General features: G+C 30.1%; 2 protein-coding genes across 2 annotated transcripts; both read left to right on the top strand.

Annotated features, from left to right (window-relative positions):
• The first annotated feature begins 637 nt into the window (after positions 1-637).
• LOC130890827 (repetitive organellar protein-like) lies at positions 638-12485 on the top strand. The gene is made up of 2 exons (XM_057795180.1): positions 638-6871; positions 9292-12485. The coding sequence occupies exons 1-2, from the start codon at positions 1045-1047 to the stop codon at positions 9864-9866; spliced, it is 6402 nt and encodes a 2133-aa protein (XP_057651163.1). The 5' UTR covers positions 638-1044; the 3' UTR covers positions 9867-12485.
• Positions 12486-13902: 1417 nt separating this feature from the next.
• Positions 13903-16153, top strand: LOC130890875 (zinc finger protein 41-like). Its single transcript, XM_057795270.1, has 2 exons — positions 13903-14908; positions 14965-16153. Exons 1-2 carry the CDS (start codon positions 14584-14586, stop codon positions 15507-15509), a joined length of 870 nt encoding a protein of 289 aa, XP_057651253.1. The 5' UTR covers positions 13903-14583; the 3' UTR covers positions 15510-16153.
• The last annotated feature ends 716 nt before the right edge of the window (positions 16154-16869 follow it).

Genomic DNA, 16869 nt, shown 5'->3' with positions numbered 1-16869 from the left:
TATTAATACATCATCGGCCATATTGAGAAAATTTGCTCAAGATGTATCATATATGAAACAATTTTTCCTTGTTTAGTTAAAGCTAAATTTGTTTTTTTTACCAAAAAATAGCTTAAAGCAACAGTATTTTTCCGTATTATTCATTCATTTCACGTCCAGAAAAATAGTGAACTGAGTTTCTCATTAAATAAGTTAATAAAATGGCGAATGCGCAGAGTTAGCTCAAGGTTATTGTCACGTAAACTTTTCCGTATATTTACATAATAAGCATTTTTAAAAACACTAATTTTGGATATTTTGTACCACATAAACTTATAAAGTTGTTTTTTCACTCTTTTTATAATATTATAAGCAAAAATCTTAATTTATAGTAAATTGTAATCTAATTATTGTTAGGTAATTTTTTACGCATACAACAGTGCAGCCATGTATGACGTCATTGAAAGTAGAAGTCTTATAAAAAAAAACTAATTTTGATATTTATCTACAAAATAAAAGAAATTAAGGTCAAGTATCTACATATTTTTGGCTTCAGTTCAATATATTGTTTTTTAATGTGTTCGGTAAAATTCAATATATCAGTAAAAACTTGAAAAAACGATGAATAATAGTAAGAAAAGCACTATTATCCCGAATATAAGACTTTTCTAATTAAATCACTTTGATTTTCTTGTATTTTTCAATATAAAAATCAAGGTCATGAGAACTGATTACTAAGCTAGTGACGCCAAAACTTGCATTACGAAACTTTGCAAGAAACTGGTGGCGCCCCCTGTCCCCTCCACCAAAATTTTATTTTTCTTTATGTCATCAGTTATGGTGGAAGCGCAACAAGTGTTTTGTATTTAAGTGTTTAAAGGACACATGTGTGCTTGTTGAACATATCGAAATAGTTATTTTTTGATATTCATGTTTTAAGTACCGTTTTAAAGACTAATTAATGTTTTCCTCGTCCGGAATATCTATGAAAACTTTCGTGAAAGTTGTACAGTGTGAGGGCTTGGTGCTATCCATTAATGCCACCAAAGTTTTCCATAGAATAAAATGAAGAAAAAGCCACAGCAATGCACGAGACAAGGTAAATCTAATACTAACATTAGAAGTTTTTTAAGTAATCTTAAAGAGAATGATCTACATTTTGAAGATAGTCAGATAACTCAGTGTGTATTTTTGGGGGTATTAAGATTGAAACCAGTGCCTTCTGTATTTTCAAGTAATCTCGTGCCTTCAGTAGTCGTAGATAATAAGTCTAAACGATTTAAAAACAATAATCTTGCTAAGGAAATAAACAAAAACGTATCAAGGAAAAAGGACATTAACAAAGTTATTAGCGGTAGAATCGGTAAGAAAAATACCGAAAAAATAAAAGCTTCCATTAAAAAATTTCCTACTAAAAATTCTGTTATTAAATTGAAGTTCAATATGAATAGAGACAAACAGGAGACATCATCTGTTAATGTAACCGAAGCAGTTAGAATACTACCAGAATCTCTGACAAAAATAACACCAGAATCAGTCTTAACAAATAAAACAATAACATTGAATCCTATAACAACTGTAACAGCATTTAACCCTGTCCAAAATCTTTTTGATAAGCTCAAACAACAATTAGATGATAAATATAGTCCTAGCATTACTGAAGTTAGTAAAGAAAGTTTATTTTTCAATGAACTATTAGATGTAGATAAGTCTTCCAAAAAGCAAAAGAAATCAAATAAAAAAAATAAGTCTGATAAATCATCTTTGCATTCACTGCCATCATCAAGTAGCTCATTTTCTGATAATGGTTATTATTCATCTAATAGTTTACATACAAAATCATGTGAAGATGTACTTTTATCTAATAATAATGATATAGATGATGAAGACGATTGTGAGTTACTACTAAATACAATTCCTGGTTTTGTCACACACAAAAATAATGATAATAATGATGTGATTTTAATTCCTGATGATACTTCAAACAGATCATCACCTAATCAAGATGTAATAATTATCGATGATGTAAAAAATGTCAGGATGTCACCTAGATTGAATAAAAATGAACAAAATAGTTCTAACATGAAGCAAAAAGTTATTGATGCTAATAATATAATAAATTTAGTAGAAACAGAGACAAACAAAAAACCACAAAAGATTTCAACAGATAAACCAATTAAAAGAAGGCGTACGCTGATACCTGCAGCTATTCCTTCTATATTTTTCAATACACCAAGATTACTAAGATCAGAACTGGGCCAGAAAAAAGGAGCTCAGCCAGAAACTAGAAGTGTTAAACTACAAAAACCTGAAAATAAACAATTTGTGAAACAAAAAAGAGAAAAAATTGAAACTAAATTAAAAGACGATACAGAAAATTTGATATACGAAGTAGTGAAATCTACAGAAATCCTCAAACATTCTACAGAGACAGAGACTAAATCTCAAGATCAAGAACTAATTGTTGAACAGTCTCCACCTAAAGTGGAACCACTCATAATTAAACTAAAAAAATCGACTGAAAAAGTTTCTAATAACACAGATCAAAATGGCAATGAGGATATTAAGAATAAAGAGAAAAATCACAAAGCTGATGCTGGAAAAATTACTAAAAATTTATTATTTCCTAGATTATTAAGATCTGACATCAATCAACAAAAAGATACAAAAATAAAAAAATCACCCAAAGTTTTAGAAAAATTAGAGGTTGAGACTCTTAATTCGACTTATGAAACAGATATCACACTTTCTCCCCAAGGAAAGATAAGTGTAAAGTCTACCAAAGATCTTTTTGAAAACACTTCTGATTTAATGGCAAATTCTTGTTTAGGGGAAAAAAAGACTTCATCTAGCGGTAAAAAATCACCTGTAGGTATTCGCAGATCTCTTAGATCAGATTTTTGTCAAGAAGAAAGTAATTCTAAGATTATTAATATTGAAGATACACAAGAAACTAATACAGTTATAGAAATTGTGGATAATTCTAAACATAGCTCAGATGAAAATGTAGAGACCATCAACCACCCGAATGTACAAAGACAGTTCAGATCTGCTCAATCCCATAAAGAAAATGAAATTATCAACGTGGATAAAACTGATATCGATAAAGAAACTAATACAGATATTTTTAAGGACCAAAGGTCTGAAACTGAGTCAGTTCAAACACAATCAATCGATATAGAAATTATAGATGTTGATTTATACGATGAAAAGTCTAAAAATAATGAATCCCACCAGAAAAAATCAGATGATGTAAACGTTATTGACGAAGAAGTTTTATCTGACGAAAACAACCAGGAAAATCTTAATAATCCAGATATAATAGATGTTGATAATATAGAAACAATAGAGGAGGCATCATCGAAGAGCAGTAAATTAAAAAGCATAGCTGTGGTACAACCAATGTCGAGACCAACACGAACGCCCCAGAAAAAAGTGAATGATATTGAACCAACTGAAATTGTGAATCCATCCAAAGTAACTCCCGAGAAAACGAGAAAAAATAAAAACATCGATCAACTGGTGCAAAAACAAACGCCCCAGAAAAAATCAGGTGATTTGGACATCAATACAAACTACCCAAAAGATGACAGATCTAGGAAAGATAGCAGAGCCGTGACTGTTACTGAACGGAGACAATTGAGATCAGATGATACTCAGATTGATTCTACTGCTAATACTGAATCAATTAAACAGAGAACATTGAGATCTAATATTGTAGAAGAAACTGGAAGTGTAGAACATGTACAAACACCAAAGTCTATTAGTTTAAAGTCTGGTGATGGTTCAACGTCGATTTCCGAAGTTGAACCTAAACTGCTAGAATCTAGTGATGATCCTGGTAACCTAAAAATGTCGAAACGTTTAGTACAAGACAAGGAAATTATAGATGGAGCAAAAGAGCTCGTTGGATCAGAAAATGTTCCAATTGTCAAAGTTGAATGTGAAACAGGAAAGAATAAAAATGTTAAGAAGACTTTGTGTAGCAGAAATAAAGTTGTAATGAATAAATCCGCGAAAGAAACAAAGAAAATTATTGGCCTACAAACAGAAAAAAAGCGGACGGATTCTACTAATGAAGTAAACGTGAAAAAGATCGTACTCAAATCTAATAAAAAGAACAAAAAAATCACCAACAAGGATAATAAAATTAAGAAAATATTTAAATCTGATGTAAGTCATAAAAGAACTGCCGATTATCAAATAATAAATCAAGCTGATCTGATTGTAAACACAACCAGAAGCCATTCTAAAATGAATATATCGGAATCGGTTGAACTTAAAAAAGAGCAATCATCTGATATTTTCACTAACGAATCAGACAAAGACGAGCTATCGAAGAGATCGACATCTCAAAGGAAATTGCTAAAGGATACAAAGAAAAGTACAACGGTTAAAGTAAGAAAAGTTGGCCGCCCTAAAAAAAATCCATTCGCTAAACAATCTTCCCGAATAGAAGATTCGAAATCTACAGAGGTGCTAAAAAAAACAGCGGATGTTGTCATCATGGAACAAGCTGAAACTTTAATAGTTCACACGAAGAGAAGCGCCTCCAAAACAAAAGAATCTAATGTAGAAAAACCTGAAATAGATAAAGTTAAGACTAAAAATATCGATGTTAGTGTTGAACAAGCAGAAAATTTGGAATCATCCGATATGATTAAAGGCGAACAAAAAAAATTTACGAAAAAGAAAGAATTACTAAAAACAACTAAAGGGAGTAAAGGAAAACAAAAAGTTGCTGTAAAAGTAATAAAACCAAGCAACAAGAAAGCTTTACTTAAAAGAAAATCTCCTCAAAAGAAACAGGAGAATTTGAATATGATTACAGTGGTTGACGAAAGGAAAAGTAGAAAACAATGTAAAGTTTCTCCAAAAAGTCTTAGATCGAGCATAAATCCCATCGCAATTAAAAGAGAATTAATTCCCCCAGTCGTAGAAAAAGTAGTAGCTATCATACATACCGAACCCAAACCAAAAGATTCATACAAAACTCCAGAGAAAAATCAAACACAAAAGAATCCAATTAGAAATAAACCGAGAATATCAAAATCTCAAAATTTTGATGATATAAATGTTGTTAAGGAAATCGCACCAGCAAAATACGATAAACTTAGAAAAAATGAGAAAAAAAAAGTTATTTCGGATAAAAGTAGAGTCATTTCCAAAAAGAAAAATATTCTAGTTGCAAAGAAAGTTAGAGATAATAAAAAAAATGGAGCTAAAAGGCAAAATAAAACAAAAACGATTTTAGACAAATCAGAACTGAAGAATATTCCAGATGAATCTAAACAAAAATTGATTAAACAAGTGAAAAATAAACTGAAAAATTCTAAAAATGGAAATCTGTTTGAAAAAAACAAAAAGAAATCTTCGAAAAAATCTAATATAGATTGGCAAAATAACGATATTATCAAAAAGATAATACAAGAAATAAAAAATACTATTTTCAAACGAGATTCTAGCAAATCAGTGTCGAGTAGTAAAAAAATAAAACATAAAAAAACCGCCAAACCAACTGAAAAACCCGAGGTTAAAAAGAAAAAAATCATACGAGCCGCGAAAAAGAAAATAATAAGAACGAAAGAAGCTCTAAAAAGAAAGCTAAGATCGGCAAGAAGCACTGAAACTACAAATTCAAATCAAAATGATCCTCCAACGAAACAGGAACCACAAAAACCACCAGAAACCGAAGAAAACGCAACAGATAAAAACGATTCCGTCATTATAATCAACGAAGTTACATTACCGAAAGATATAAATATCGTAGATAAAATAATAAACCCTACAAATAAATTTTCAACTACTACCAACGTCGGAATAATCGATTCCAAAAAGAATGATATAACCGTTTTCGATTTCGACGAATCCGAACCCGAATCATCATCTCTAAGACCCCCCAAACCTAATGACAATCCCGATGGAAATGTAAATAAATCTAACAAACAAATAGAACCGCAAAAAAAACTTTATTCGAGAATACCGACGAAGGACCACGTAGAAGTTTCCGCACCACAAAAATCGCTTTCGCGACTAACGGACACCGCCGAGTATGATAAACGAATATTTTTCGAAAACCCTACTGGTACAAAAGTACCACAAAAACGCTTATACTCGGAAATTCTCGTATATTCGGAAGATGAAGAAGGAGAAACTTTAAAACGAACGGAAATACCGCAACAAAAAAACGCTTCAATTGAAAGTGATACAAACCTTGAAGTACCTTCAAAGAAACGTAAATTGCTTATTCCATATCTAGACGATGACGGTAAACCTCGGAAGTTATGGTCAATTATAGATTCACCATCTCTTCCGAGATCTATATCACCGCCAATAACCCCGTCGGTTAATCCGCGTCGTAACGTTACACCTCCAAGAACAATAGAGCAAACAGCTCCGAGTACTTCCAGGGAAAAGTCCCCGGAACCGAGCGCTTCATCTGATAAGAAATCTCCTTTGAAACAACCGACTATTATAGAAATGTTCAGCAAAGTTTGGATGAAGAAAGAAAATTCCAGCAAAACGGTTTCGGAAGGTCGGGAGGAAGATAACCAAGTGTTTTCGAGACCGTTACCGCGTGTTACGAATTTACCTATAGCACCAAGCCCCGCGAGAGAAAGATTAGAAGACGATGACAGCGATACCGAGAGTAGAGTCGAATGGGTACCAGAAGAATATGCCGAATACAAATTCAAATATTCTTCGACCAAGATGATGCAGTACAAACCAATATTTAAATGTAAGATTTGCATGATGATGGCACCTTCTTACTACAAATTGTTGAAGCATCGCAAGGAGCACGAAAAGAAGGACAAACCGTATACGTGTCCGCAATGTGGGATCGATTTCGCGAACGTAGACGACTTCTCCGCTCATCTCAGAATTCACAAAGGTATGTTTTTAAATATATTTTTCTTATTATGTTTAATGAAAAAAATTCTGATACGTTTGTGTTAATACCGCCACCAAAAATTTTGAGGTACATCCACCAAAAACAACGAGAAAATCCACCAATATTTTAAAACTAACCCAATAACTTTAACAAAAATCAAATATTTCACAATTTTTCTCACTTTTCTATTTATTTAACTTATACACGGTGTTCAAATTATTAGTTCTTTCATGAAAGTAGTTTTATATGAATACAAAATGGCTGTATCCAAAATTAATCAATATATTATTCAAATTTGGTACCCAGTGTTTGAATTATTTTTTTTTTTCAATTTCAATTTAAACATTGAATCTTCTAACCCCAAAATTTAATCCGTTAATTATTTATTTAAATATTCGTTTCCATCTTATGACAAATACTGCCGCCATGTTGAAAAATCATTTAAAAGTTTCGTACTTTTTTATACATTAATAAATAGTTATTTGATAATTTTGTACTAATATAATTTTTAAAATCTATTGAAACATTTATATGGATTTTTTTATAACGATAAAATATTTTTTTCAATTATCGGTCACATTCAAATTTGGAAAATAAAAGTCAATGGCGGATGCGGTTGACTACAAGAAACTCCACCATTTTAAAACCTATACAAACATCTGTATAATCTTTGTAGGTGACTTTCCATTATAATCTAAAACTGTATATTAAAGTAGATGTTTTTGTCTAAAAATATCCTTTTCCCCACCACGTTGCACGACCTCTCGCTAAGTAAACGTAATTTTCCTTATCGTATTGAGTCTGTATATAATTCTCATTCAATGCGTTGATTGTTGAATTTTGTTTACATGACTTGATTTTTAAAACGTCTACCGTCGACAGAACTCGGATGATTCCGGAGAAATTCCTTCCGTCTATGGAGATTACAATTAAGTATTTAAAATACGAGGGAACGGAGTTAGTATTATTTTCACCGTTTATTAATGACAAGACTCGTTAAGCAGATATATTATAAATAAAAACTTCCAAATTCCAAAAGTTTATGAGTTGATTATTTTTTCCATTTCCATACCTCTATTATCATCAACTTCTATTTTTTATCGTCGTTCTCAAATTATATTATAAAAAATACAACTCTAATGCTTGAGGTTACTTCTGTTATAGTTATTTAAATAAATAGAATTAAGAATTAAATCACATGTTGAGTCATCGGATTATGACATGTCGACTATTTTAGATTACATTAGTTGTGACGTTTAAGAAATATTTTTAATAGATAAAACCCATTCAAAAAGAATAATAAATCTTATATTTTCGTTATTTTTTTCCTTCAAAATTTGACAGAGCAATATTAGATATTTACTGCAATAAAAAAACATCTGGCAACGCTGGCCGATGTATTCTCGCCGATTCGTCGTTACCACCGCCATCTTAGTTTGACGTACGCAACAAGTATTTGGTTTTACACCCAGTTTTTGTCGATAAACCAAATCCAAAACAAACATTTTGAGAGTAGGAAACGTTTTATTCAATAGTTGAGTCGTTAATCTTCGATTACCCTTTATTTGATCTACGTATAAATAGCTGATATGCCTTCTAAAAGAAAAGGTACACAAAGACAACTACAAATATCTAAAAGAAACAAAGTAAACAATGTCAAAAATAATATATGTGATGAAAAATCGGATTCAGACTTAGTGGATATTAAACAAGAATACCAGAATGATTTAGATACAAGCTCTGACCAATGTACAGATCAAGAAACAAAAAGAAAGGGAAGATCTAAAACTGCTAAAGAGAAACCAAGCATAAGAAGAGATAGAAACGGGAACACTTTAAAATTTGATGCAGTAATTATTAAAGTTAACGATAAGGAAGTTATGTCTATTCCAGAATATCCCGACATAAGAATTAAAGTTGTTAAAGGGGGTGAGTCCAATGTCAACAGATATTAATCGTTTTATTTTGGATATCATGACACGTGTGATCAAAAACATACTACTACATTTTCGAATGGAGGTTTAATATAATTTTATTGTTTGTTTGTATAATGTTTGCCGTTTAAAAATGGGCAAGGGAATTTTTGCTTGTATTATTAGTCAGTTACCATACATGTGAGTGTTATTAATAAATAATGAATTGTCTAGTATTGAGGTTTATTTTAATAAAAAATAAGTTTAAAATTGGGTTGAAAAGTCAAATTTTTATCTATTTTTATCAAAAAATATCATAAATTAAGACAATTCATCATGTAAAATATATAAAAAGGTCTAGAAAGTAAAAAGTTTGAAGAAAATAAATAATGAATAAATTGATTCATAATATTTTTCCAAAATATATTTAAAAGTATATCATACTATTTATAAAAGATTGGGTGTGATTAGTAGTTTATGAAACAGAAAAAGTTAACTTGTTTTTAGGTAAACATCCTTACATGTGTCCAAAGTGTGATGCTGGATTCTGGACCAAGAGTGCTTATGAAGCCCACATTCCAGTACACATTCTCAAAAAAGTTAAACAACCAGTTAAAAAGTTCCGTTGCGATATCTGTGCCAAGGAGTTCAGCAAACTTTGTGATGTGGAAAGACATACCCGTGTCCATACCGGAGAAAAACCATGTATATGTAACATTTGTAATAAAAGGTTCCAACAGGCACATAATCTAAGCAAACATTTAATAACACATCTACACATCAAACCATTTGTCTGCGAGATCTGCAATAAACAGTTTGGAAGAAATGATGTACTCCGAAGGCATCTTCTAACACATTCAGTAGATAAACCAGTCAAGTGTTCTGTTTGTTTCAAAGGTTTTATAAGACATTCGCAATTATTACAGCACATGAGGCAGAAACATCTCGATGTTCCAGTTGATGATTTAAGAGAACAATTTGGCGATGAAGAAGATTTGAGTGACAACAGAAATGAACCTGACAAACAACGTACCAGTTCATCTGTTGTTGAAAAAAAGGGAGGAATTAAAACAGAAGCTTAGGGTAGTGAACAGATCTCTTTTTATGTATTAATTATATCATGTTATCAAAAAATAAATTATGAGTTGAGTTTTAGATGGTGCTTTGTATTGATTAACATTTATCAAATTTGCAAAAGTAAAATTGTTAGGAGGTTTTGATAAGTGATACAAATGCAATAAAAATTTGAAAATACTATAAAGTAATTGATGCCCTTAGTGAAAATTATATTATTATTATGATTAAAGTCAAATATTGCTAACAATGTGCCTTAGATTTAATATTTAAATGGTTATGAGAATAGGCATTCCCAAAGAACATAATTGATAAAAAATAGTTCAAAAATTATATTTAATTGCTTTATATCCAATTTTTTTATTTATTTACTAAAGTTTCAAACTATTCAATTGACTTTATTTGAAAAAAAAACATGAATTAGAATTTTATTAAGTAAAAATTTAATCTCAATGATTTTGTGGAAAATGAGTGATTTGAAATGTAAACAAGGCTTTAAGACTTAATTTTGTATTTTTATCTTCTAGAAATGGATAATTAACAGAAAACTTAATATTTATAGTGATTAAGGTTATAAAATTATTCATTTAGTCTTAATTTTTTTCTGCTTTATTTAATTGTTGAACTTAGTTGGAATTTCTGGATCTATCAGTGGCATTTCTTAACACACTTTATATATCGCTACGTCAACAATCATAATTACACTGTTTGACACGCGTTTCAATAACTTAGTTACCATCTTCAGAGACTTAAGGAAAACAGTTAACTGTCCTTGGTCTGGTGAAGACGATAACTTTGTAATCTTAACACAGGCCAGAAAAGTAGATAAATAATTGTGTTAGTGTAATGTATTCAGTTATTTTATACGAAACGATATACACTACCAGTAAAACGTTTTTGCCCACCCTATACTTTACCATTTGAAGAACCTCGACCTCCCGGAGAATTGTCCTCCATTCTTCTCTATGTTGATTTTTTCTCTGCCAGTTTCACACGCCTGTTTCTTCTAGATCCTGTTCTATGTTGTACCACCATCTTATGCGTGGTAGTCTGCGGCCTTCTGGCTCTTACCAGTACGCAAATTAACAAAAATACCAACTTCTCTCAATCTCCTTTTCACCTTAGATGTACTCAAAAGCAGAAATTTGTTTTAGTATTTTATTTTGAAATTTACTGAATTTATTATGAAGTGGGCAAAACTTTTGACTAGTAGTATATATTTATATACTAATTGTTTTTGATTTGTATTTAACAATATAAAGATTGATTTTACTTATTGATACTGTTATATATTAAGCAATTTATATTTTTGCAGATTATTTACTTTGTATTGTAGATTAAAAATCTTTATTTGGTATATATTCTCTATTATAAGTGCGATTTTAATGAATCCTTTTTTTTCCTTCGATATGTTGTCTACTATTTCATTGAAATTCATAATTTTTCTCATTTAAAACTGAAAAAACATCAGAATCATAGGAATTCAAATTTATTTACTTATTACTATTATTTTGTTACCGTAACCAGTATATTTAGGAAAATAAAAATTCTATAGATATACAAATGGGTAAAACTTATCATTTATATGATTGTACTGTACTTTTATTGCAATATTCACAATTACAATGTCTGATAAGTGTTTTGATTATCGTCTTCAGATATAGATGTAAATTGAAATTTACTCTCTTGACTTATCTATTATTATGAACCTCTTCCCACTATTGTGACAATGCCTTCAAATCACCATATTTCTTTTCAACAGTTGAGTATTCAACGCACATTTTAATTATACAGGGTGGTTCAGAATTATGGACAATAACTGGTAGAATGTGCAAAATAAAAATTCTTACACATTCCTTTTTATTACATTAAAAGTGATGCCATTTTTGAAGGGGTAAAATGAGAGGGTTTTTTAGTATTGTTTTTGCAAAATTCTATTGATTTTGGGTCTCTTCTGGTAGATAATTGTCAAAATATTTTTTTATGGAGACCAAAATATGTTATAAAGTCAATTTTTTACCTGTTTTTAAAACCTAATTTTCGATAAAAAAAACAGTTTAACAACAAAAAAATGTAAAAAGGTATAAGAAACTAGAAAAAATTTTGATTACCAAGTTAATTGTCTGGGAATGACTATGGCATTAAGATATTTACATACCTAATCCGAAAAGTTATTTTATTACTTCTATTTTCTACTCAAGTAAATTATTTCCTTTGTAGAAAGATGTTCTTGTACTAATTCTATAGATATCACTGTTTTTAAATTATCTAAATAAGTATTTTACCTTACCAGAACTTCCTAATTGAAACTGCCTAGCAAATATTTAAAAAATTGTACATGAAGAAGTACTTTTATTTTTGGACTATGATCGGCTCTAAAAACTAGTTTACATAATTCTATACCACTTTGTATGTGATATTTCCTAAAATTAATTGAAAAAGTTTTGTAAGGGTTAATTATGATTTGAATGAAATAAATACTAATTTATACAAACCAATTTATTTAAATTATATTTCATTAGATTAAGTATTACTGTTATAAAAATGTTATATATTGTGTAATATTTTTTCTACTATGTAGATTGTTTGATAATAATATTATATATCATTTTAAAATTATAATAAAATTGTTTTATTTTTCTACCCCTTCAATAAATCAATTTACGAAGTGTTGAAAACTCCAGTAAGTATGAGGAAATTCGAAAGCCAAAGAAAGATTTTTTTGAAAATGATAAGGAATTATTTTTGGTACGACTGTTCAAAAATCTTGACATTTTTTGCATTTCTATTAATTGAATAAACGTCCTTTTTCACTACAAAGTAATTCACAAAATATGAAATGTTATTTTTTGAAAAATTTAATTTGAACAAAATAAAATATTAATTGATTATTCATTATAAAAAATTGCATTTATTAGAATAATAATTGATAGTAAAGTTACTTCCAACATAAATTCCCAAAGATGTTACACATTGCTGCTGATCAGAAACGTTTGATATTTCTTGCATAGTTGATTCCACAATTTTATAAGTTATTCCAATTTATTAGGAATAAGATGGAAAATTTTGTTATTTAAACTATCTTCTACGTATGCTTTTCTGCTCCGGATGTAGATTTCCAGCCACCATGAGGCGTTATGGATATAATGTTGCCCCCCTACATTGACCAGAAGAGTTACAGAGCTTCTCCTCAAACAATGTTCCTCTTATACATGACTTTTTTCAAGGCATTTTGCGATAAAGCTGGGAATTGATTATATCTGTACCTTATATAGTAAATTTGTTTTGTTACCAGCATCAGAATAAATTTATTGATATCCCTTGATTAAATTGTCCCAGGTATCCGACGTTTTTGTTCTCAATGAGCGGGACCAAGTTTGAAAACTTCCTAATCAATATTTTCCTCAACATTCAATGTACTTTTCAACATTGAGTAGGCAGACACTCCGAAACATAGGAATTCTTAAGATTGTTTTATTTTTCCTCAAACTAGCATAATTTTCAGAAACCTTTTTTATATGTTTCTTATCACACTATTCACGAAAATGGTTTTCTCTTATACTAAATTGGATTTAACCGGTAACATATTAGGTACTATCTGATGGTGTATCACTTGAAAATAACTTGCCTGCCAACAAACCGTTTCTATAGTAACGGTACAGAAAAACAGAATACCACTGGATGTTCTCAAATTGTAATTAGACAGGAATTCGGTTTAAAGAATATTAAGTTTATGTTTCTAAATCTTCTTGATTTTAGGTCTCTTCTGATTCAACTTAGTTTTTTTAAGACAGGTAAAAATTTTACGTTTCGACTACTTTCAGTTTATCAAAATATGTCTTAAGGAAACTAATTTTCAATTAGAAGAGACCTAAAATCAAAACGATTTAGAAACATAAACGTACCAAAAGTTTTAAGAAATAAGAAATTGAAGAAGTTTTGACAGAGTACCGAATAAAATATTAGATATTAGGGAGATTTAAAACATCTGGCAATACCGGCAAATATATTCTCCCTGTTCATCGTCACAACCATCATATGATTAGTTTTCACCGTTCGGGAAGTGATACGGATCACGTTCACTCTCGAAACCTGAATCACGCGATGTGCACTTACAAGCGGATGAGCGGACGGGTTGTTTGGTGGATTTTTTCTCAATTTTAAAAATTAATTGCCATTACATGGCTTTCTATTTATTATTATATATAATTTTTGCTTTCGAGCAATGTAATTGACAGGTTACTGGGGTTTTTGAACCTTTTTCGACAAAGCAATTTGTTATATAATACGTGGGTGCTGGTAATTTCTCAATAATGATTATGAAAACACCTAAAATCTGTTATTGACTGAATGAGGATTTAACAACACAACTATAAAGTGGCAAATAACGACCGAATATAACGTAATAAAAATAAAAGGTTTTTGTAATTTGAGTTTTAAATTTGAGATATTGGAACTCAAATGCGACGTGCGGAAATTCTGATTAAAATCTCGTTTTAAGTTAGGATCTGTAATCCGCTGATAGTTAATTTAACTGATCCACAATGATAGTTTCCGAAAAGGTCTCTAGTATGACGTACGCAACAAGTATTCGGCTTTACACCCAGTTTTTTGTCATTTTATAGATAAATATTATTGGAAACAAAAATATTAACAATAAAAATTCAGTTGAATAGTCGCTAACCTACGGTTACTCTATATTTGATTTTTATATAAACAGCTGAAATGCCGAAAAAAAGATCAGATACACAAGAACAAATGTCAAGGGACATAAGGAGAGTAAACAATCTGACAAAAAATATATGTACCGAAAAATCGGATAATAATATAGTAGATATTAAAAAAGAAAACATCGATAATTTAGGTACAATTTCTAACCAAACAACAAAACGGAAGATTAAGGATAAAACTACCAAAGATAAACAAAGTGTGAAAAAAGATAGAAATGTGAACACTTTAAAATTTGATCCAGTAATTATTAAAGTTAATGATAAGGAAGTTATGTCTATTCCAGAATATCCTGATATAAGACTTAAAGTTGTTAAAGGGGGTAAGTTCAATGTCAACAAATACTGTTATTAGAATTTAAAGTTGAGTTGTTTTTAGGTAAACATCCTTATATGTGTCCAAAGTGTAATGCTGGATTCTGGACCAAAAGTGCTTACAAAGCCCACAGTCCAATACACGTTCTCAAAAAGACCAAACAACCAGTCAAAAAGTTCCGTTGTGATATTTGTGCAAAAGAGTTTAGCAAACTTTGTGATGTGGAAAGACATACCCGTGTCCATACTGGAGAAAAACCATGTATATGTAATATTTGTAACAAAAGATTCCAAGTACTACATAATCTTAACAAACACTTGTTAACACATGTACACATAAAACCATTTTACTGTGAGATCTGCAACAAACAGTTTTCAAGAAATGACATACTCCGAAGGCACCTTCTAACTCATTCAGTAGATAAACCATTCAAGTGTTCTGTATGTCTTAGAGGTTTTATAAGACATGAGCAATTGTTACAGCACATGAAACAAAAACATTTCAGTATTCCAGTTGATTTAAGAGAACAATTTGTCTCTGAAAAGGATTTAAGTAATAGCAATTTGTCTGTTGTTGAAATAAAAGAGGGGATTAAAATAGAGGTCTAGGAAAGTGGTAGATCCCATTCAGTTTTTAATTATCTAGTTATTGAACAATGATCCACAGTTTTAGATGTGCTTTGTTGTGAACTTCAAAAACAAAGTTTTGAGTGTTTTTCTGCCTTTGAATGAGTATTAAATCATGTTTTTATATATTAAGTGGACACCATTGGGCATCAAATAAAGTAATAGAAAAGAGAATTGGATTTTTTCGTCAAGAGTTTGTTGTTTATCTACTCTTTTACCTGCAACTACCAAATGTTCTAATTACAGTTAATATTTGGGGATATTAGAATAATAATGGATTATTAAAGATATGTTTCATTTTATATAATGCTTATATAATAAATATTAGAAACGTACCAAATTTTCAACAACAGAAGAGTGTTATTATACAGTGTGAACCATCCAAACCTAACCAATTCAAATTAATTTTAATAAAGTTTTATCTTTATTTAAATGTATTGAATAGCTTTATTTTTCCATGATTTCTGACAATCCAAATATATGTTCATATTTTTGAAATAGAATAAAATTTAGTACAAAAATGAACACTGCTTTATGTGTATTTTATAAGTACCAAATCAGATTGGGTGATGACTCATAAATCTTGAAAGTGTGATTTTATATGTAAATAAACCTATATTAAGAAATCTCTTGTTCAAATTTCAATTCATTTCCCAAATACGTTGCTATTTGCATTGACTGTCTATCTTGAAATCTATGTATAATTTCAATATTTAAATTGTCAGCTGTTTCCATAATTCCAGTCTAAAGGTCTAGACTGGTTCTATAGATAAATCTTACTTACCTTGTAACTAGTATATGCTCATCAACTTGTGGCCCAGATTAATTTTGGAGAATGTGTCCAGTTCAACTTCCTCTTCAGGTACATACCCAGATATTTGACTGCGTTACCTTGTAAGACTTCTTTACTGTGCAGTTTTACAGGCGTACATGTTTTCTTGTGTTGCAAATTGCCGTATTTCACCAGTGCTGGTAAGTTCTGTTTTAGTTTACATAGGAGACCTTTATGTCAAACTTAGTCAAAAGCGTTATTGATGTTCAAGAATACTGGAGAGCAATATTTCTTTTTCAAAGTTTTCATTGATTTTTTTCAAAACTCTACGCACTAGTTGAATATTTGAATCCAAATATTCATTTGTATTTAAATTTTCAGGGTTTTTTGTCTGTAAAATCATTGTTATTTGTACTAATTTCCAGTTTGATGGGTAGTTAAACAGATGCGTTAGAAATAGAAAACCCTTTTCTGGGAGCTGCCGATGAATTTCCCCTGTAATAAGGTCGAATCTTGCAACTTTTTGAGATCAATTTTGTGTTGTTGACATTCTGGACTTGGTTTCTTATG

This window comes from Diorhabda carinulata, chromosome 2 (assembly GCF_026250575.1).
Source record: "Diorhabda carinulata isolate Delta chromosome 2, icDioCari1.1, whole genome shotgun sequence".
In the NCBI taxonomy this organism is placed as follows: domain Eukaryota; kingdom Metazoa; phylum Arthropoda; class Insecta; order Coleoptera; family Chrysomelidae; genus Diorhabda; species Diorhabda carinulata.
Note: the sequence above shows the minus strand (reverse complement) of the source record. Positions and strands in the feature narration are given on the sequence as shown.